This window comes from Megalopta genalis, chromosome 15 (assembly GCF_051020955.1).
Source record: "Megalopta genalis isolate 19385.01 chromosome 15, iyMegGena1_principal, whole genome shotgun sequence".
Classification (NCBI taxonomy): domain Eukaryota; kingdom Metazoa; phylum Arthropoda; class Insecta; order Hymenoptera; family Halictidae; genus Megalopta; species Megalopta genalis.
The window spans coordinates 344,506-367,525 of record NC_135027.1 but is presented as its reverse complement, the minus strand read 5'-3'; the positions used below and the strand labels follow the sequence as shown (position 1 = coordinate 367,525).

General features: G+C 44.3%; 1 protein-coding gene across 16 annotated transcripts in view; it reads left to right on the top strand.

Moving 5' to 3' along the window:
• LOC117229286 (uncharacterized) overlaps nt 1–23,020 on the top strand; it is a 117,023-nt gene that overhangs the window by 78,210 nt on the left and 15,793 nt on the right. For 5 of the 16 annotated variants that reach the window (XM_076526438.1, XM_076526435.1, XM_076526431.1 and 2 more), the window contains 11 exons: nt 622–720; nt 4,080–4,148; nt 5,616–5,714; nt 8,440–8,674; nt 10,912–10,983; nt 12,792–12,954; nt 14,356–14,465; nt 16,654–16,829; nt 17,848–18,064; nt 19,070–19,191; nt 19,340–19,516. In XM_076526438.1, coding sequence (XP_076382553.1) covers nt 622–720; nt 4,080–4,148; nt 5,616–5,714; nt 8,440–8,674; nt 10,912–10,983; nt 12,792–12,954; nt 14,356–14,465; nt 16,654–16,829; nt 17,848–18,064; nt 19,070–19,191; nt 19,340–19,516 — 1,539 coding nt within the window. The remainder of the gene's footprint in view (nt 1–621; nt 721–4,079; nt 4,149–5,615; nt 5,715–8,439; nt 8,675–10,911; nt 10,984–12,791; nt 12,955–14,355; nt 14,466–16,653; nt 16,830–17,847; nt 18,065–19,069; nt 19,192–19,339; nt 19,517–23,020) is intronic. The other 11 variants (XM_033485686.2, XM_076526443.1, XM_076526442.1 and 8 more) reach the window with 5 other exon arrangements.

The following is a 23,020-nucleotide window of genomic DNA, read 5'->3' as shown; positions in this document are numbered from 1 at the left end:
CCGATCAGACTAAGAATTTTAACTCCTGATCATCGTAACAGCATACTAATCGCCGTCGGGGGCGCGAGCTTTGCGACACCATTCGTTCATTAAGAACCAATTAGTACAGGGAAACTTTCTAATCGAGGCTGCGTATCTGCAGAAGCAATTTTTAATTGCCCTCGGATTCGACAGATTTGTCAAATGAATTTTCAAGTCGTAATTGATTATTATTGGGCCAGAAATAATGATTCAATATTTTTTAATTATTATTGGTTTCGAATAGAATCATTAAAAAAATTTTAATCGCTACTGGTTCCGGGAAAATAATTAGAAATTTTAAAATTATTGGCGATTGCGGAAAAATAATTCAAAATTTTTAAATTATTATTGGTTCCGAAAGAAATAATTCAACATTTTTCAATCGTTATTGGCTCTTGAAAAATGATTCTCGCGTTACGCTATTATTGCTCGAAGTACGTATCTATGGTTTCAAAGGGTTGTCAAAATTGTGCGAATCTCGAGGGTTGTGATTTTGAAAAGGGAATTTTGAAAAACAAAGTCGCAAAGCTCGCAGGCCCGCGATCTATCCGCAACTTACCGCTAATCTTGAGTTCCCGTTGACGCTCCCGACGATCCTAGAAAGCAAGGTCGCTGGGTGATCTTCGATTATGCGAGAAGGGTTACTCGAAGTTCACCAGAGACGCACTCGTCTTCGCCGGGGTGTCGGTCAAGGCCCTAGTAAGTACCTTTCGTGAACCCGTTGGGCCGCCTCGGTGACAGCTGGAACTACAAGATCGTGAAACAATACCTCTCCACTTCAACTTAGACCACTTCACTAGATTTCACTAGACACTGGAACGACTACGAATTCGAAATGAATAGTAAAGAGGGACGCTTAACGCGACGCGTGCCTCGACTGCCACATTTGGGTGACACTAATTTTTTAACTAAATTAAACGTTACCGAAATCTTTAGAACGCAAAAGACTAGAATAATTTAAAATGCAAAATTACTAAACGTTAACTATCCAGTTTCGGTTTCGTTAATTCAGAGTTGGTCAAAATTTTATTCGGACGACGGACACCGTCGAATGCAAAATCTAGATAAAAATTTATCTAGATAAGAATACATTCGATTCCAAGACATTGTAAACTTATTCGAATGATAATGCGAAGTGATAAAGTTGAAAATGATCTGAAAATGCGTTCATATTAGACGCATTAAAATGCATTATTATCCGAATAATTTTACAATCTCTATTCGAATAAATGGTTCGTAACAAAGAATTGTGCGAATCATTTATTCCGATAAAGAATCATTCGAACGAATAAAAATTATTCGAAAAAAAATATTCTACTGAAAAGAATCCATTTGGATAATTATGCAAGAAAAATAATGCCGAACTCTGCATTAATTAAAATGACATTGGTAACGTTGGAACTTTCGGATTTGATATTCGGCGCTCTCGCAGTGTTAAGACTGTGTCGCGTATCGCGAGAAGAACATTGTCTCCGCGATTCCAACAAATCGTCGCCGAGGATTCCGAAGTTAGGCACGATCCTCCGGGGAATGCCGGGGTGCGTGCACGTGATCGCGATCCGCTCGAGTACGTCGCGCGTTTTACCGGCGTAGTCGGTCGTCGTCACGCCACGAATGCTGTCTCTCCATTTAAGGGAGGGCCGGCTTTGATAATAACCTACTGCTACTCATTTGCCCCACTTTGTACTTGGCTCGCCGTAGAATCGAGGTCTCGCGGCATTTTTTTCCGTTTCCTTTTTCCCTCTTCGTTGCTCTTTTTTTCCCTGCTCCTTTTTTCGCTTCCACGTATCCGGCGTTTATCGGTTAACCGGTTACGGATTTCGTGTCGGGTGACATAATTCCCGGCATAGTGAAATCGTCTCCGCGAGCGTAGATTGCCCTGGGAACGCTCTCGGTTGCCCCCGGGGCGAGACGAGGGGGCAACGCTTTCGAGCTATTAACTCGGAGGCAGATGAGACGATGCTCTCTCCCTCTGCGCATAGTGGCGCAGTGGGCGTGGCCTCGGTGCTCCCAACTTCTAGGACAGTGTCTCAAAGGGTAAATTATGCTCATGGTTTAGGTTCTACGTCCCCTTGTGATTTAGCTCCGAGGAAAAGCGGAGGGTACTATTTAAAATTCTTCTCCTTTTACGTAGAATTTAATGCGTAGCCATCGGCGAGCCCTGAGTGGGCGTGGCCTCGTTGCTCCATACTTCCGCGGAGCTAGAACGCGCAATCATTTGTCGCAAAAATCTGTCTAAACAGCACAATTTCCACTTAAACAGTCTCAATTTTCCCTTTTTTTTTTTTTAGTAGAATATAACCATGTCCAGTGACTCGTTGTCTAATCACAGCCTAATCATTCCTAGCATAAATCACCCGAAGATAATGAGCAGTCGTTGTTCTAACGGCTCCCTAAATCACCGTCGAGGTAACAATTCGATCACAGCGCCTTCAAAAATGGTCCCGTCGATTCCAATCTCTTCCACGTTCCTCGATCGAAGCCGGATATCTCGTTCGATCGAAGTGGGCGTGGTTTCGCAGCTCTCGCTTTCCGCGCACCCACGCCGCAGCTGCGCAGGGCATTCTACGTCGCCGTAATCGTGTAAATAATCAAACTCGACGGAAAATCGTCGCGGCTTCGAACAGGCTCGACGACTCTCGCGGAGTTTCAATTTCCGTCGATCCGATAAACGATAAAACGGGAACGGATCGTGTCGGGCACGTGACCGAGGCTCGTCGTGCGAGCCCGAGACCGAGAAAGCAAGTACCCGGTAGAGCTCGGCCGTGCCAAAAACGAGACCCGAACGATATTCCAGCTGTCCCCGAACGTTGGTTCCCTCTCGCTCTTCTCCTTCGTTCCTCTTCTCTTCTCCGTGAACGCGTTGCAGCGGTTGGCGAGATACGTATCGGCCGATTGGCAACCGGCGGCGGCCATTTACGGGCCAGCATTGCCGGCTCGATCGGCGGCTGCTAGTATTATACGGGAACGGCCGCGATCGACCGGCTCGTCGAATTAACGCGTCCATCGAGATGACAGCCAGTTGGCAATCGGCTCTGTAATTGTTGTAGATCATTGGCCGCGGATGAAGACGCCGAGATGCCAGTCGGAAAGGCTCGGTCTAATAGCGTTCACCCTTCCGCTCCCGGCGGAATTGTTTACGACCCTAAAGCGTTAAGATTTTATTGCTGTGCACGGCGGCGTGCCTAATTATGGAATCAAAATAACTTTTATACGTTTATTGATATTTGAAAGAGAAGAACTGTGTTTGTATATTTCTATTTTCTATTATTTCTGATGTAGAAATGTACAAATGTGGCGTTTTCCTAGGTTTTTGTTCAAGGTAGCGTTAAAAATGTAAAAGTCATTTCGAGTCTATAATTCTGTGGTTTAATTAATGCATTGACTGAAATTTTCTGAATTTGTGACACGCGACCTTTTCCTTCGTAGCCACGGAATTAATCACACCGGTGTAATTGAGCTCGGTTTACGCATCGATTCTTGTCGCTATTTTCATCGCTGTAAAATGGTTTCACATTATGTTATATTATTTTTTATTATATTTTGTGTTTTTCACAGCACCTCGTACGCTGTCATTTCTTATAGGAGTTAAAGATATCGTAAAATTTGTTACGACGGTCCGAGTTAGATTTTTATGTCTCTCAGAAACTGGTGTTTTGGTTCAGATGTTTTTATTGTAAACTGTTCGAATAAGCGAAAGAAACTCGAGGTAACGAAATCATGCGAGTCGGGTGTGATCTCACCGATTCCGATCAGCGTCATTCTAACGAACAGAGAACGGCGTGCCGTGCAATTTTGCAATTTCGTACGCGATGTCTCGTTGGAAGGATAAAACGGGCGAAGAACAATGCGAGGTGTCGGTGAAACAAGGTGTTGCGCCAACCGCTGTTCCGCGGAACTCGAGAATGAAGGTGTACCGCTTACAATGTCGACCCTAACGCGACACTAACCCGCAGCCCGTGCTGTTTCTTTCTTTTTGTTCGGCCCGCCCTCTCCTGGCCGTGCATGACAAAACCTTAACCGAAAAAATCACGAAAAAACCGACCTCCTCGGGACAGAGGGCTTCCTACTGTAGTTTGGCAAACTTAACGAACGAGGGTGTGGAGACGGATCGGCCGAGGTTCGAGGTAAGCCCCCCGAAAGAGAGATGTTCGTACCACAGGTTCAATCTCTTCAGAATTTTCTTCTCCGCTTCTGCCTCGCTCCGTTCGCATATCTCTTAACTTCTTGCTTCGAATTTACGATCGAATCTCTCATTCTTTCGTCTTGACACATCTTACATCTTTCGTTCGCGTAGACGCTAATTTCGACGGACAAACTGTGGTCGTAAGAACACCTTTATCCCTCGTCCCTTCTGCTACCTCTCTGCCATTGGGACGCACATCCGTAGACCAGCGATACCCCGAATCCTCTTAGATCCGCCGAAGAAAAGAGTACGGCGTGTGTGTATTCGAGCATAATTTTCGTTTCAACGCAACCGAAGCGACAATTCTGCTCGGACTAATATCCTCAGACTAATAACGTCCTAAACGTGTTCACTTAGAAATTAAGCACAGTTTTCTAGCACTTCGTTGTTTTTTTCTTTCTTCTTTTTTATCTAAGTGCAAGCGTTCGAAGATCTGCCTTCGGAACAACAATTCTGCTCGTTTGCGAATCACATACTGCTGTAAAACTTGGAGAAGATCGGGATGAAGTGTGTAGACTCAAGAAATGAGCATTTCTAGAACAGAATTGCCATAACTTCTTTGAACGATCATCGAGGAAAAGTGTGCGGATTCTGTGAAACCTGAGAATGAGCATTTCTAGAAGAGCGCTACCATAAGTCCTTGAGTAATCAAGAAGATCCTGCGACCTTAAGAAACGAGGATTTAAAGACCACTATTGTCGCAACCAGACTGCGGATCTTTATGCGAGATAAGAGCTAAATCGAAATGAAACAAGAAAGAAATAGAAGTGAAATAAAGACAATTTGTTTCTATTAATAATTCCTAAAGTCAATAATAACGCAACTATAATAATAATTGCATAATAATGCAATATCGCGCAAATTTACTTTTATCATAAGTGCATAAAATCCGCTGTCTGCTCGCAACCGTGGCGAATAACGTGAACCAAAAAGGGTGAAAAGTTTGCGAACTGTAAGCAGCAGCAGAATTTTCGTTTCGAGGCGAGTCTCGAGCCAATTTCGAGACAGCGTCTCCAGCTTTTCCCGTTTGAGAACACCACAACGAGCACCCAGTTAGCACGATGCGACCGCCCACCCCACCTGCGTTCACCGTGGGCACCCTACACTCAGCTTTTTCACCCCAACAATCGTCGAGAGGAAAGTGAACGTTGATCCGCGAAGAAAAGTCTCGATGATGTTTCTCTTTTCAAAATTCAGTAACGCAGAAAGTACACGCTTTTACCGCTCACGCTGAACAGGCTTCAAGCTAGACGAAAACCACCACCATCACACCACCATCACCATCACCGCCGCCACGAATCCACCACCAGACTTCTCCTATTGTTTCTCGTTTTCCTCCACCGACCAATCTCAGCACGGCTCGCTTCGGCGATCATTCGTTTGACGCCTCCACTGTTTGTGTTCGCAGAAGTCGAGCTTCAATAAATTCGACGCTCTCAGCAAGAAGACGGTGCTGCATGTGCGCTCGATCGACGCGGGCAAAGTGCAACAACAGCTGAACGCCGCCGTAAGCGTCCTCATCTTCCTTTTTCCTCTTCTTCATCATCTTCTTCTTCGTATACTTCTCGTTTCTGCATCGTCTTGTTCTTCTTCATCGTCATCATCGTCCGCGCGTTACTTATAAGATCGACGTGCTTGACCCTTCGGTCGCGGAGAGCGCGTGTAAACAGCCTCTCTGTGTCGAGCTCCTGGCTCGCCAGCGGCCAAGAGGGCCGGCAACGGGGTAGCCTTTACTCCAGGCGATCCTCGGCCGAAGGGTAGCTTCCCGGAGACTCGCAGCGGCGCCTAAACGCGACCACTCCAGCGGTTTTGTTTTTCGCACACCGAGGATATTCGTACAATTTTACAGGCTTCGTTAGACAGTTCTAACTGCTTCACACCGATTTTTAAGGTCAACTCATCTGAGTCGTTCTCGTTACCATAATTAACCCTTCTAGCGCCGAACAATTATACATGTATTCGTTATACTTTAGAAAATATCGTTTTCTAAAGATTTGTGAAGAACAGACTGCGGATTTCGTTTGTGACAAAAGTTAGTCGATCGAGTACAAAGAAAATGTGAGAAGAATTGAAAGAATTCGACGAAGTATTCTTTTGCATAAAAATCCGCGGTCTAGCATTAAATAGCATTATACTCATTTCTTATTTCTCATTTCTCCTTCATTTTCGAGTGTTCTAATTATCAGATTTCACCAAATTTTTGTTATTCCTTTCTCGAAACATTACCGGACCCCATCGAATTCGCATAATTCGCTCAGGTACGCACGACACTTATTTGGTCGGCACTAAGAAGGCTTTCGATTTGTTGCACCGCTTACGAAATACGAGCCGTTTATTTTGACAGTGGCATAAGTCACTTTACCGAAATGAAAAGTGGTGATTTTTTAATGTTTATACTAAATTATTTATACCGAGAAAAATATCAGTATCCTGATATAACAAATACAAGTAAATCTTCTCGAAAGTTAGCATCCATATTTTTAAACGTGTTAAAACGCAAACCCTTAAATATATCGACTTAAGAACAAAGTGACTTATGCCACTTTCAAAATAAACGGCTCATATCGTACAATTGTGCAGCTTTACCGAAGCCGTCTCGCAACAATGTTTAATTATCTGTGTGAAGAGTCAGAAAGAACTCGAAGCGGTAAACGCATCGTAAGTATAACAATTGTTATTCTATTTAGCTGCGAATGCATAAACGTCTGTGGATAATAGACCGCAAATAGCATGCACACTTAATGAATCCGGCAATAAATCGAGTCGCACTGTAATTTTGCCGAATACTTTCTTTTTATCAATCAGTAGGCATGCCGTAGTTGAATCGGACGGTTGGTATTCCATTTTGTCGGGCTGCGTATTTTCCAAGGTTTGGCGATACGTTCGCAACGCGCGGGTGCGCGCGCGCGCACTCGCGCACAAAGATCCGCAGTCCATTAGTCAGGATGAGGAAAATTAATGAAAGACACGCATTTCCGTTCGAAGAAAAAACTCATTCGCTGTCTAGTAATTACAACGGTAAACAGAAAGTGTACCGTCGTGTTCATGCGCGAGTAAAAGGGGTGCGCGCGCCCGAGGGGTTGGTTCACCCCATCTATTACGAACGGACTGCTGGATGGATCTGCGAACGCGGATTATTATCCTTTAATTCACGAGCGCGGGTCTTTAACGTCGCACGGGAACATTCGCCGCAACTCGACCTAAGACAATAATTAAACTTTCTCGGAACGCGTTGGCCGCAACCATAAATAACTTATTGAGCATTATTGGACAGCCTAGAACGCGCAATAATGGGTCTATTAATTCAGCCTAATAGACGTTCGAACCGTACGAACACGGCGAATGTTCATTCTTCATATTTCTCTATGGTCGCGAGGTTAACGTAATTCCAGTCTAATTAGACGTTATTAATATTAAGTGTTTCTTAAAAATAAGGTTCGCCGAACGGTTCGCCCTATCGGAGCTCCTTTCATGGGAAATAATGGAAATCTCGTTAAGTTCTTCCCAAAGCCCTAATCCTAGATAATAAGTGCAGTAAGTGCATAGAATCCGCAGTCTAATTACCGGGCTACAGCCTGCCGGTGGCTGCACAGTGATTCTCATTAATATTCGCACGCTCTTTCGCGGAGGATGGCCTCTTTGAACATTTAACCGGGCAATTTCAAACGTTCCCTGAAGCTGGCGCGATCTACTTACTAAAATACGTGTAAAAGAAATTCAGAAAATTCATTTTAACGCTCGGACGGCGGGGATATCGGGTCTATTCGGACCCAGGCTATTGACATTGTTCTTTCAGTATTCAGTTTCTGACAGAATAATCTCAAGTACTACATGATGCTTTTTAGGATTGCTAGATAAAAATAACGTATATAGAGGAAATATCAGAGAAAAATATGTTGACAAAAATTGCTGGATAATATTATAAACGATGCCTAAGCAGGCGCGGTTAAATTTTTGTCAAGAAGCTCCACCGTTCAAGCGTTAAGAAAAATATTAGCATTGTTCTCGCAATTTTCTGCGAATTTCTTTCGCGTAGCATCTGGTTAAATTCTTCCTGTAGCTTCTGACGAAAGTCCAAGCGATTCTGTCGGCTTTTCAAGAAGTTCTGCAGTTTCGACGCGTGTCTAAAAAATATCGATGAGATCGGCGGAGAATCTCTAAGCCGGTTTGATCGACGAAAGCCGAAGTCCTCGTTAGAAACGAGTTCCTGAAACGTCACGATCTGCCGACAGGTGGGCCAAAATGGCGACACGAACCCGAACTGTCGCAGCTGCGGCAAGGTCGTCTTCCAGATGGAGCAGACGAAGGCGGAGGGTCTGGTCTGGCACAAGAATTGCTTCCGGTGCGTGCAGTGCAGCAAGCAGCTCAACGTGGACAATTACGAGAGCCACGAGACCATCCTCTACTGTAAGCCACACTTCAAGGAGCTCTTCCAACCGAAACCGGTTGAAGAGTCCGAGCAACCCGGTAAGTCGATCGCGAAACGCAACGAGCAAAACGCGCGCGCGCGCGCGCCAACGCTAGCTCTAGCGCAGCTCACACGTAGGCGGAACTCGCCTCTGAAAATAGCATCCGCGTCTAATCCGCGAATCTCTCTCGCCGACCCCTTTGATATCGCCGCCGGACACGCCGCGATTCGAAACACGGATCCTCGCGATCCATCCTCTCGTCCTCGTTCCTCTTTAGATCCGCTTTGAATCAGCCGCGAACGTAAACTCACGCCCGGCGCGATCCGGCTCGCTATCCGCTCTATCCCGCGGCGGAACGCTCGCGTCTCAATTCCAGCTGGTGATCATAGATCTTGTGGATCCAATAGCCTTTCTCCGTCGTTCTCTGTTTGCCAGAAACGTTTGAAGACGGAATGAGCTGGTCAACTTTGAAAATCTTTTCTGATTCAGTTAGAACAGCTATCGTTTAATGTCTAATCGACTCTCTCGTTTTCGCAAATACTTTAGGAATTTTCATTTTATTCAGTTGTAAATGCAGACTTGATACATGCAGCGATGTACGTAATTACAGACTCGAAGTAATTTTTACATTGTTACCTTTTTTTTATTATTTTTTTTAATTTAATTTATTTAGTGTCGTATTTGCTTAATAGCAATTAGTAAACACTTGTGGGATAGCAATTGTAGGGTTACATGTAGTGTGATGTATTAAATAGTTTTTTGCATTAAATTGTTAGATTATTTTCTTAATCTAGGCTTCTTAAGTAACTATACAATTTCGCTGAACAATTTGGTTTCTTCTAAGTATGACACAACTTTTGCTGTTTGTTTGTAGTTGTCCAAACATTCTTCGATGGTATTGGACATTTTTTCTTTTTCTTTTTTGATATTGTTGTACACTGAACATTCTATTGAGTTCAGCGTTACAGTCGTTACAAAGTGGTTTATCTGTTTTAGAGATGTATTAATTAGTATGCTCAATTCTTAGTCGAGTACATTGTTACTGAAATCTAAACGAAAACGTAACAAAATATGCCATACTTGTATATTTCTATTTTCTATTATTTCTAATATAGAAATATACAAATACGATGTTTCCTTAAGTATTTGCTTAAATATCGTAAAAAGTGTGAAAGTCACTCCGAGTCTGGAATTATGCACATCACTGTTGCGCAAATAATTTTGTTGTAGTTAATCGTAAGTGTTCTGCAGATGATCTTTGCGTAGAACGATGTTGTAAACATTAACGTGTAAATTAATGTTAATTTTTCAAGAAAGACCTTTTATGAGTTCGATGCACTTAAATTTCAAAATGCATCGAAGAGCGTTCGACAGAATTGTTGCATTAAAAACGAGTAGCTCTCTTTGAATATTGTTTGTAAATGTTTATCTCCACTTCAAATTTGTCGTCGCGCAGACGCATAATTATAACAACAATCTATGACAAGCTTGCCAAATATTATTATATTATTATTATTTATATATAATGCAACCATATCATTATATTTTATTTATTTTTATTATATTGCATTTATTATATTCAATTATATTATTATTATGTTATTATTACTATTATATTATTATATTACATTATTTTTATTTTATTACACACTCACAACTACAAACAAAAGGTTAAATGATTCATAAAGTTATTTATTCATAGTTCACTATACATACGAGAACACGTAGAGTCGTTGTATTAGAAGAAACGTGTTGGTGTACATTAAATAGGATCGAATATCTCGGTGAACAGTCTCAGCGCATTTCTGCAGACGATGAGACATCCGAAGGAAGAATGCAAGCGTTCGCATGGGTATTAATTTATCTGGTCCGCGACGAAGCTCGCCGGCCGATTAGACCATTTGGAATCAGAGTCTCGCGTAAAAACGGGACGCTTATTATCGTGGCCGATAATGGAAGAGCCCATTCCCGGACAGAGGAAATTCTATTGCCTGTTCGAGCGACCGGCTGGAATAACCTCTCGCATATTCCACGTCGGGGCCCGTCATTGTCCCCCTTTGTTGTGCTCGCCAGAAATTACTACCCCTCCCCCCTCTAACGTTCTTCCGACGTCCGCGAGACCGCCGGTTCAGTAATTACACGCGAATACTGTGAGCTCGGGCGAGCGAGAGAGAAAGAGAAAAAGAGAGAGAGGGAAAGAGAGAGAAAGAGAGAAAGAGAGAGAGAGAGAGAGAGAGAGAGAGAGGGAGAAAGAGATCGTTAATGCGACAAAGAGATGTCTTATGAACTCCGTAGTGCGACCTCGAAAGCCGGAGCTGATCATTAGGGAGAACGAGCCGAAAGAGCTGCCGCCCGACGTAATCAGAGGTAAAGTCTGACTGAAGTGTGAGGCCCCTGGATCGTGCAGAGACCCAGACCTAGCCTAACTCGCCTAACCGTTTGCCGAGTGCGGAGTTCTAATACCATTCACCGGCGCGCGTTCGCCTCCCTAACGACTCGTTAATTTCTTTCGATTCGTCCCGCCATCTCTTCCAGTGTTCTGTGTGCGCCGCTCTCTCCTCCCCTAGGCCGCGATAATCGCTCTTTAACGAGCCGTTAAAACGGTCAAGAATTACTGCTGCAGCATGATAACAGTCAGCCCATCTCGCGTTCCGAGTGATTTACGGTGGGAGAAGCGGCCTTGGACGGCCCGGCAGAAAAATCGGCGCGTGAATCATTCTTCCGTGAAGAATCGCAAGAAAATGGGCTGGCCGGCATGAACGGCTAAACGAGATCGATGAGAGCTATTCGTGATCCTGTCGATCCACGCGACTAAATCGCTCACGTGCATCCTCGGGAAACGATTCGGCCCTTTGGGGAACGTCCGGTGTCGATTCCGAGACTCGGATTCGTTTGATGTTCGTTCGGCTGATTCGCTGTTGACGGAGAATCAGTCTATTTGGAGTCGCGATTGTTCGCCGAAGGGTCGAAGCACTCGATGTTCTAAAAATTTAGCGAATTGATCGCAGCTGTCGATGTTTGAAAATGTGTGTGCCGTCGTAGTGTGCCGAAGGTAGATTGCGGATCCTTCGACGCGGCAACTGAACTTTCGTCAGAAGATCGGGGATGCAATTACCGTCCGAAATCTGCAGTCTACTTTCTAATTACGTCTAACAGCCAGGCTATTCGAGCGGGTTAGAATCATAGCGATGCAAATCACATTTTCCTCATCGCGAGGAACGGGCAGCGTTATTGCTTACTAACATGTGCGTTGTTCACTGATCAAATTTATTGTTAAGGTAATTCGGTGTTGAGTTAGTTCGTAGCGACTTTGGAATTTGTTTCGCTTGTTTTTTTAACATTTTGGCATGCACAGATTACACTTTACGAGCCTAATTTTTCACCCTTTTTCTATCTACTTGCACGTTTGACAATCTCTTGCTTTATTTTATTTTTCTTTACTATGTATACAGATTTACTATATCTACTATATATTCATTATTATTATTATTATATTAGTGGTTCTCTCTTACTTTTTCTTCTTACTTTTGTATTGTATTATATATTTTATATTTTCGTATGATATTTTTTATTTCTATTTCTATTATATATTCTATATTTCTTATATTTTATATTTTCATATGATATTTTTTATTTCTATTTCTATCATATATTTTATATTTCTTATATTTTATATTTTTATACGATATTTTTTATTTCTATTTCTATTATATATTTCTATTTATATATTTTATATTTCTTATATTTCATATTCTTATATGATACTTTTTATTTCTAATAGCACTTCTAATAGGCACTTCTGCGACAGTTACAAAAAATCTCTCGTTCTACCTTTTTTTTCGCAACAAAAGTTTCTTTCACCCACATACACGAATAAATCGTAAATAAATCGTTCTTATCATTATACCAAGACGCGCGTCAGAATTTTCGAAAATGCGATTTGCACCACTACGATTCCAAGCCGTCTATTTAACACCGCCAGATGCGCCGGCTTGTGTTTCGGCGCGCGTTTCCCAGAGAATCCGCGGAAATAATAACCGCGTAGCAAGCCGGCGTTGGTGCATCCGCGGATGAAATCCGCGGTGGCTCCCCACCGGTCGCGATTAGTGCGGCGCCGTGGCGGCGTGAACGGTGATTAACGCGTTAATGAAAACGTTCTCCAATCTGCGTTCCAGCCTCCGACAAACCGGACCTGGGTCTCGAGGAGCTGTCGAGCCTGAACGTGAAGTCCCGGTTCAAGGTGTTCGAAAAGGCTGGCACAGAGGCGAACGAGATCGAGAGGTCGCCGTCCCAGGTAGCCGTGAAGAGGTCGCCGAGCATCCTCAGCAAGCTCGCCAAGTGAGTGGAGACCAGAGACTAGAGACCGATCGAGGGATTCAGGATGATTCGAGCCCGACCCGATCGATATAATCGCGCACTCTCTCCGCTCGTTCCACGGCCTTATACGACTCGGCCCCGTGGGCCGTCGAGATGGTTCTCGTGCCAGCCATGACACAGATTCGTTTCCACGAGATCGGCACAACGGCCACTCTTATGGCCTGCCTACGATTTTATTGGCACCGTCCCGATCGCCGATTGCTACCTTTGATCCGCGATTATTCCCTTCGATCGCCAATTGTTCCCATCTGGCCTGAACAGTTTTAGAGATTGCTGCACTCTTTGCCACAGGTTCTCGAATGTTGTTAACTCGCGAAGCTCCTAATACCTTCTCTGATCGAGGCTGCTAATTTTTTAGCTATTTATTTGCTTCAGTTTTTGGTTAGCAGAATTATTGAGAATATAATTAGCAGAATCCAAAGCATTGTTTCTGATAAAAAATTCATAGCTCTTAATATCAATCCTTAAATATTATAAATAATAATAATAATAATATATAAATTTCTGCCATAAGCAGATCCAGAAGTTATTATATAAGTCATCGTATAACGACAGGTCCTTCATTTTTTAATTTACAATTATTCAGATTGCAAAATACGTATTTGAGTTATTTATTCAATACATGTCTCACTTGCGTAACGTTCGTGAAAAATCAGAATAAATATCTCATTGTTACCTTTATAAATTACAGTATATTTCAATGAGTAATTGTTAGCAGTGAAGGGTTCAGGGTTTAATTCCTCCATTTTCTGGCAACCAAAAACATCGAAATGCATCTATAGATGCAACTAGGAACAGTGTACAAAAAACATCATCAATCTCAGATTTACATAGAGATCGTTCCAAGCCGACAATATCCAAAAACAACGCCCCCGGACAAGAATGTTATCGCAGCACCGATTCAGTGCACCAGCACCCACAAAAATAGTTCCCCCCTCGGTGCATCTGGTGCACAATTTACAGTGTCTCATCCCGCTCACTAACATCGTAATAACATGGCCCGGTCGCAAATTGCATTCCAGCGTTTCGCTGCACGCATTAACCGAGGCGAGCGGCAAGAAGCGACACTGGTACAATTGTGCTGCTATGCGCCGCGTTGCACCGTGCCGCCGCGGCGGCGGTGCAACGCGATGCAACGCGACGGTGTACGAAGTTGCATTGTCACTTGAAAATGTGCAAGCGAAGCCTGGCTAATATAGAACGAGCTTACGGGGAAAAAACGCGGTCCTCGCGGTGTTGCGACAGATGCGTTGTTCGCGCGATCAGCGGTTTCCCGGCGCAGTCCGCGGACGCGTCGCGCGCGATCGCCGATTGGAAATCCGCGGAAATGTTCGTGTCTACATTGCGCGTGTTTTTGTGCAGATTCCAGGCGAAGGGCATGGATATCGGGGTGGCGGACGAGTCCCTGAACGGGATCCCCTACGAGGAGTCGAGCGAGAGCGAGGAGGAAGAGGAGCTCGAGGAGACAGAGGGTGAGCACCGGCAAACATTTAAGGGGAGGTTCCGGTCTGGTAGGCCAAAAAGAAGGTCATTTCTAGGATCTCTTTGGAACGAAGTTAAATGAGGCGACAAGGGTTTTCGACATTTTATTATGTATCTCTCGAGCACACAGGAAATTATATAACATTTTTCTTAAATATTCAAAATTCTCTTTGGACAGCTGGACATTTAGCTTCTTTTTCTCAATCACTTTCTTTCTAAGGTCAAACATCAGATTTTTAATCAATTTTCCACGATTCCACGTTCGTTAAAAAAGCTCGAGATATTGTAGGAAAAGTATATTCTTTAATTTAAAATCCGAGTTCACGTGAAATTGATCGATTAATCTTCGAGATATTTGCTCCGCCAGTCAATTATTAGAATATTAAAATTTCCTCTTATCAGCATGTTCTTGAAGCGTTGCGGAAACTGAAGAACGAACGAAAAAAAACATCAACCTTTTTAAAGTTCTAGACCGGAACCACCCCTTGGTACAAATCGCGGGCTTCTTCGTTCCGCTGATAGTCTCTCCCGCCTCTCACTCTCCCCCTTTCCTTCCCCCCGTCGGCATTCTCCCGCGAGCCCTTTCTCTTCCTTTTGTTCGGACATTTCCTTGGGAGAGGGATTTTTTGCCCGCCGCGAGGAGATCTCTTCCTCTTCGTTTACAAGCTGCAACCCGAGGAAAAAGGTTCGACCGACTGAAAGCGGCGCTCCGGAGTGCCCACCGTTCGCAGTAACGATTTTAATTACGGCTAATTCTGTTGTCTTTTTACTTGACGAGAGATAACGACACCTGGCCAACAGGGGATTCATTAATTTTATTCGGGTATCCGCCTGGAACGATCCGCTCGAGCTTTATCTTCGCATTCAGATTCGCTCGATCCTATTCTATGTATTTTTATATTCGATTCATGGTGTTTCGATAATGCATACTCTTTCTAATGCGTTTCTTGCCTAATGCAACTTGTGCAGATTCCGGTCAACGATTGCGGCAGTGCAATGCGGCGATATTGATGTTATCGAATTTTTTGGTCGTGCTCCAGTTTCATAATTCTAATAATATTGGACGGGATAACGAGAGAAAGTTGCAGCAAGAGAAAAATAGTGCAATATACAATGACTCGTATAAGTCAAGAAGTGGACTTAATAGTGGACGAAATCGCTTCTATTTCTTTCGAAACGTTGGAGAGATTAGCTTGCTAAGCAACGTTTGTACAGTTTTTCTTTTATAATTACGATTGGTCGATATTCGTTATGACACGTCATTTTCTAACACAGTTTTATTCGAATCAACGATCACACAATTGTTTAACCATTGTCCAGTAGGCTAGTCCCTCTATCGTCGAAAAAGAATTCAAATTGATTCGTCCAATACGAAAAAAGTTATCCTGTTTTCATGGGTGTCCGAATATTAATGCGAATCACTGTATATTGCTATCCAGAATTCTTCTCTTCCTACTTTTTTCGTTATCCTGTCTAATATTATTAGAATGATGAAACTGGGCCACGAGCAAAAAAGTCGATGAATTTAATATCGCCTTATTACATTGCCACGATCATCGACCAGAAATGACTCGAATCTTTTTTCGCCGGTAGAAGAATTAGTCTACTCAACAATGGTTAAAAAATTGTATTCAAAATGATGAAATTGATTCGAATGAAACCGTGTTAAAAAATGATGTCTAACCGTGACAATAACAACGCGAATATCAACCAGTCGTAATTATAAAACAAAAATATTATAGGACATTGCTTAGTAAGCTAATCTCTCGAACGTCTCGAAACAAAAAAGAAAACAAAAAAATAGAAAAAAGGAAAGAATGGAAGCGATTTCGTGCACTTCTAAGAATGTTATTCCGTTCTGAAAGCTGCCCGAGTATACACGCGAGTCATCGTATTTTCGCGAGGCATTGTCGCAATCATTTCGCGATCAAATGCAACGGATGCAGGATCACGAGGCAAGAGGTTAACCCACCCCTAAATTCCCGAGCAAACTTGATGCTGCTGAGGGGGAGGGGGGGACGTGTAGCAAAAGTTGGACGCAAATGGCGGTAGCTCCGCATCCCTCGAACCCGAAAGTCCCTGAAACGTTTCGCCTCGGGGAGCTTTCCTCGCGACTTACCGAGCCGGGAGCTTCGAAAGTTTCTCTCTGAGCGTGTGCGTGTGCCTCCGTGTTCGCAGAGACCGAGACGGAGATCGTGAAGGCGAAACGGGCGACCCGGGAGCGGCCGATCAGTTTCACGAAAATGGACGACATAAAGAATCGCTGGGAGACGACCAGCCAGCAGGGCAGACGCAAGGTGCAGAGGGAGGCCAGGAAAGAGGAGATCGCGGGCATCCGTTCGCGGCTGTTCATGGTAAATCATCGATCCGCTCGTTAAACGAAAACACAAGTCGATTACTCTTCTTTCACTGATAAAGAAGAAGAGGCGTTCGCCGGCGTGTACTCGCGGGCAAAGTCGCGAAGTAGTCCGGGCTAATGACATCGTGCCCATTAGACGTAGACGCAGAAAAACTTCCCGGGAGGAAAATGTAGCGCAAGCAGTCTCTCGTGCGCGCTGAAACGCGGTGAAACGACGGACGATCGCCGGCGAACAATTTGCTTTTTTACTCGAATGATTAAAGGAAGCCTGCTCGCCTCGTTTTAATTCGTTTGCGGCCCGTTCGAGCCGGGAACACCGCTTTGTCGGCCGACCGGAGTTAGGCGACCGCCCAGAAGCCGAGGAACAGCCGGCCGCTTTTAAGCACACCGGCGAAACACCTTCAGTCCGGTTTCATAACTTAGCAGCTGTAATTTTCAATGTCCCACCGAGAAGCGACGAGTGAAACGTCGCGGTTCCTCTCGGACAAATTTTCACGTGCTTCGCATTCAAATGCTTTTCTTAACCGATCCCGTTCACCTGTCTCGCAAGCTGCCGTCAAAGTTTCGATATTTTTCATGCGTGAAAATTCATTCGGACGATCGTGCCGGTCATTTTTACGGCGATTTTCGACGATAAGCATTTTCAGACGTGTCTCGAAGGAGTCAAATTTATTCAGGGGTCCATCTTAGCCATTCTCAGGCCGCTTTTTTCCAGGCCGCGTCTCACAGAGCCAGAATTTATTCAAACGACGATCATCGTCTCAGTCATTTTCAGGCTGCTTTTCCGCTTCGAACATCTTTTTATACACTTCAAATACTACGAATCTCTGTCGTCGACATTTTTATACGTATCTCGGCGAAATAGAATTCGTTCGAACGACGATCTTAGACGTCTTCTGGACATGTTCCGAGCACAGACATTTTCCGGCGCGTCTCAAAGAAGTCGGTCTTGCGTCGCCGGCTTTGTGTTTGCGGTTACTTTCGGTATAAAAGAAGTTCGATCTCTGTCGCAGGGCAAGCAGGGTAAAATGAAGGAGATGTACCAGCAAGCGGTGGCCGGAAGCGACCGTGTCACGAAGATCAACCCGGCCGAGGAGCTGCAGAACTCCTCCGCCCACGCGCGTTCCATCAAAGAACGTTTCGAGAGGGGCGAGCTGATCGCCGGCTCCGACGACGAGACGGACAACAAACCGAAACCGGAGAAGGCCGACGAGGAAGTGATCGCGGCAGGTGCGTGCCGCTTATATTTAGATTGCTATTCCATCTAATTAACCAGCACGGATTCGCCGGCGCATCGACGATTATTCACGCGATCACAGAACTTGCTACAATGTACGTACGCGAGGAGCGTGGTCGAATTTGCGGCGCGATGGAGACGTCGCAGAAACGGAAAGGGGATCTAAAGCCGGCGATTATTTAGCCAGTTTGATGGCGGCTGCTGCGTCGAACCGAACGCCAAGAGTCTCTCGGATTGATCTATCGATCCGGCGTGTATTCGGGGACGTTTGTTCGGGGTCTTGAAATAGACAGGGCGCAGTGACGGCCAACCTGCGCTCGCACCGGCCCCCATTGATCCAGTCATAGTGACGCAGAGGTGCTACATTTCGCCACGCGATCCTGTAAACATAATTCTCTTTCATACAGAGACAGTTGCGAGTTTCGAGCGAAGACGTCGTTTGGCAGTATTCCTTATTTCATCGAGCTCTTCGTACTTTCTGTTTCATCGCGATGGAACGCGCGCGTGGGCTCTCCGTCGATAACGTTCACGACGCGGACGTGACGATAAGGCTATTTCCGAGATTAAGATCAACTTTCGTCTCCGTCCTCCTCGTTAGCCGCGGCGTGTCACAAACCCGGAATTTTCGGGAGGGTTCGCCCCGAAGCGTGTAACGGCACTCGAAATTACCGAGGTTCGACCCGGAGGAATTTCCGTGACACTTTCGAAGGTCGCGAAGACTCTGGAGTACAGAGTTTCGCGAAGAAATGATAAAAATATTGTAAAACCCCCGATAATTAGAAAATTAAAGAAGGAACATCGATCTAGAAATAAGACTGTTATGTCTTAAAAATATTAAGAAACCGTCATTTTCTCAAGGTACATCATTGCTAAAAAGCGTTAAGATAAAGTTAACATGCAATTCAACCGAGCTCGTAGTGCAAGTTTGACCAGACCTCGCCGATTCAGCGATTAATTCTTACTCCTAATTAATAACTAACGAAACCCTTGTTTCGCAGGCATCAGCAGGAAGTCTAGATCCTTGTTCCTGGAGCTGGACGCCTCGGCAGCGAAAACCGGAAGGCCCGTGACCCCGGTGAACCCGAAGACACCCTCAGACACGCCCCGTCGCGCCAGAGACGTAAGTCTTTCGCTTCTGTTTTCCTCGATTTTTGTTTTTTAGTACCAAGCTAATAGTTGAACAGTTTCTACGAACGATTGTTCGCAATGTTCAACGGAGGTGCAGTTTTTTTGCGAATGGTTAATCGTTTGATACCTGTGCGAACAAGGCGTTCATGGGTCGTCAAGTCTCGGACGACGTGGTACGCAGCTCGGACACCACCGAGGAGGTCCAGGTCGAGACCTCGGACATATCGAACAAATTCAAATTTTTCGAGTCGTACAAGGAGCCGGAAAAACAGCGGAAGCAGTTCCGCATTACCCCTCCGCGAGACGGTCAAGTCAAGGTTCGATCGAGTGCAGAGTGCAATCTAACAATTAACAGGATTGTTGTGTGATTTAATCCTCAACCCTCTGCAACGCCGTTTCATAATGCAAGCATCCGGTCGGCGGATCTCTTCGATTCTCGTTTCACTGTGGTCGCCACAATTTTTTTTTAGAGAATTTCCGCGATTTTTGCACGCTTTTCCTTAATTCATGTTGCGTCTTATTTAAACGCCGGGAGTTTCTAACGACCGCTGTGAAATTTCGCGCGCGTGTAGCGCGCGAGATGATAATATTGCAAAAATAGATAGCGCAAATTTAACACTATGCCGTCCGGTGGCACCACGCTGGTGCCATGCAAAAACTATCTGTTGTACGCCGGTGGTACCACTTTGGGCCATTTTAAAAAACTGAAATAACATTTGAACTATATTTCTCGGGTGTTAAAAGGCAGCAGACTAACTATAGCATTGTGCTTGTTTAACTAAGAATTAAGCACGGAAATTCTTGGATGACTTATCTTAATTTTAGGAATTTATATTTATATTATTATAATATAATATAATATTAATTTAATTATATTATTAATTAAATAATATAATATTAGGAATTTATATTTATATTACCGCCATTTTCGAAATTTTTTTTAAATCTAAAATTTCCAAGCTATTATGCCGGCGTCAAACGAAAGAATCATATCTAAGATCTGCGGAGGGCATAGTGTTAACGTATAATACACGGTTGCAAGATTGAACTTATATTGAAATACGTAAGGTTACAGAGGGTTAATTAAACTAGTTTTCTCGGCGGTTCAGCTCGGTCCTAAACAATGCATGGATTAATACGTAACGAGAGCCCAGAAATTCCATTCCGGCGAAGATTGATTGGTCATTTTACGCGATCCTAATCGCATGGATTGTACCTGTCATAGTTACCCGATTGATCCTTCCCCGTCACACTGTTATCGATTCCATTAAAATATCGACCGACTCATAGCGTTCAGCAGAACCGGGTTACTCCGAATCACTGCCGAATGAGTCAAGCGTTTCGTAAATACGTTTCCAGCCGATAATATCGAAGGCCGATTATTTTTATCGAAACGCACGCGTTGCCTAAGCGTATCGTTGCTCAAGAGAAAGTGCAATTGATGGATCAGGCTATCAGCGTTGACCGGTGCACGTCAAAATTCGACGCGGCGATATTACAATGTTCGCGTACGAAGAGGAGCCATGGGGGACTCGCTGTACTTGTTCGACCCAATCCTGCCACTCGTATGTCACAGATGGCGCGGTTGGAGTGGGGAGGGCAATTAGTATGATCACCGTATTACTGTCTAATTAAATCGCGGTACAGAAGCGCGCGATATTTGCCGAGTAAATTGCGGAAATTACTCGAACGATTCTAAAATCATTTTTAAATGATTCGACGAACCCATTACAACGTTTGCACGTTCTGTTGCCTTTCTTTCTATCTAAAACTGTGTCTTTATAGTTACAATGAATAAATTAGAAAATAGACAATATCGAAAAGGAATTTAAATAGTTGGTAAATTCTGTTCGCGATAATTTCAATTACGTTAAGAATTTTCTTCTTAATTTTATTGAAACTTAAGAAGAATATTTTTTCAGTTTTCATTTAATATCAGCGTTTTTTTAACTTTGTTCCGTTACAAATAGTGTTCACATTTGTATAAATATATTAAATATAAAAACAGAAATATTTTATACACAGAACTGCGGTAAATTAAATCGTCTGCACCCGCGCGTTTCTCCGAAAATAATTCGTAAGCCAAGAGCTTAATCGATCGTTTAATTTACTCGGTCGCAGAGGGACTTAACAATGTTAAAAAATATTTCCTTTAGTTCAGAAAACATTTTCCCTCGTTCGGACAAATTTTGAACTGCCGCAGAAAAACGCAGGCTGTTCCGTCGCAATCGAGGGTCGATTAAACGAAGAAATTCCGCGTGCGCGGGTCACCGAGGACCCGGCGGCGGTACGATCGAGTACCGGGAGATCAATGATCGAGCCATCGAGCAGGGGGGAGGGGGAGGAGGAGGGGGGTTGTTAATTACGGGAAGAGCAAACGATCGTGGCCCGCGAAAGCCTGCGAAAGCCCGCGAAGTGGCCGCCGCCACTTGATTCCGCCGCTGTCCTTGAACCCCCTCGAGTGGTCAGCAGCCATACTTTTACCGTTAGTATTCCTACATCCTTCCATTCGTGAAGAGAGCAGGCCGAGCAGACCACTGTGGCCCTCCCAGTAACTCACGAAGGGGGAACAGTAAGAGCTGTGCGTCCTCCTCGTGTGAACGGCATAGCAACACGCCGCGCGCTGCCAGTTCGGACCTCGCCGGCCCTCCGAGACAAAAGGCTCTCTCCCTTCTGACGGCTACGGCTCTCTTTTCTCCGTTCGGTTCAGTTCGATTCTCTCCTCTCTCCGAGCAACTCTCCGAGCGCAGTGAGTTTTTACGGGGCGCAGCAACGCGACAACGAAGGACACACGAAACGCAAACGTGAGTAGAACTTCTTCTCTGTTCGATCATTCGAGGCGAGCTCCTCCCCGAGGCCCCACGCTGGCCCCATTTTTTCGGCTCGTATTTCGGTGAATCGTCGTCTCGACGTTTAGGCATCTTTTCCACACGCCGTGAGTACGATTATCGTTTACAAAACAGATACGTACATAGTCGCGCCGCGGACAGGTGTCGAATTTTTCGAGGCGGTTTTTTAACGGTGCACGCGAGTGGCCACATTTTTCTTTCTTCTTTCGCCGGATCGTCGAGGTTTCGGCGTCCTCTCGTACGTCGTGAGTACAATTATTTGAAGGAAATCGACGGAGTTCGGTTGTTGGGGAGCCTAAAATCTTTTCGAGCGAGATTTTTAACGGTGGACGCGAGTGGCTCCGTTTTTATTTCTTCTTTCGGCGGATCGTCGAGGTTTTCTAGCGTTCGCTCGTACGCCGTGAGCATAATTATTTTAGGAAAATTAATGGAGATTTAATTGCAGGGCTCGGGAATTTTTGTAGTCAAGCTTTTACGGCGGATGTTTGTGGCTCCGTTTTATTTCTTCTTTTGGCGGATCGACGCGGTTTAGCGTCCCTTCGTACGCCGCGAGTATAATTATTTGAAAGAAATTGGCGGAATTTAGTCACCGAGAAGCACGGCATTTCGCGAGCTTGATTTTCAGCGGTGGACGTGAATCATTTTTATTTCTTCTATCGGCGGATCGTCGGGATTTAGCGTTATTTCGTATATTGTGAGTACAATTATGTTACAGGAATTAGTGGAGTCGAGTAACATAGAAGTTCAGAATTTTTGGAGATTTTTTATGATTGATATTTGCGGCTACATTTTATTTTTTTCTTTTGGCGAATCGTAGAGATTTAGGCTTTTTCTACATATTGTGAGTACAATTCTCTCACAGAAATCAGTGGAATCGAATGATCGAGAAGTGCAGAATTTTTTGGAGTGAGTTCTTTTTTTCTTTCTTCTTTCGATTTATTTTCAACGTTTGACCTTCTTCTACGTGCTATA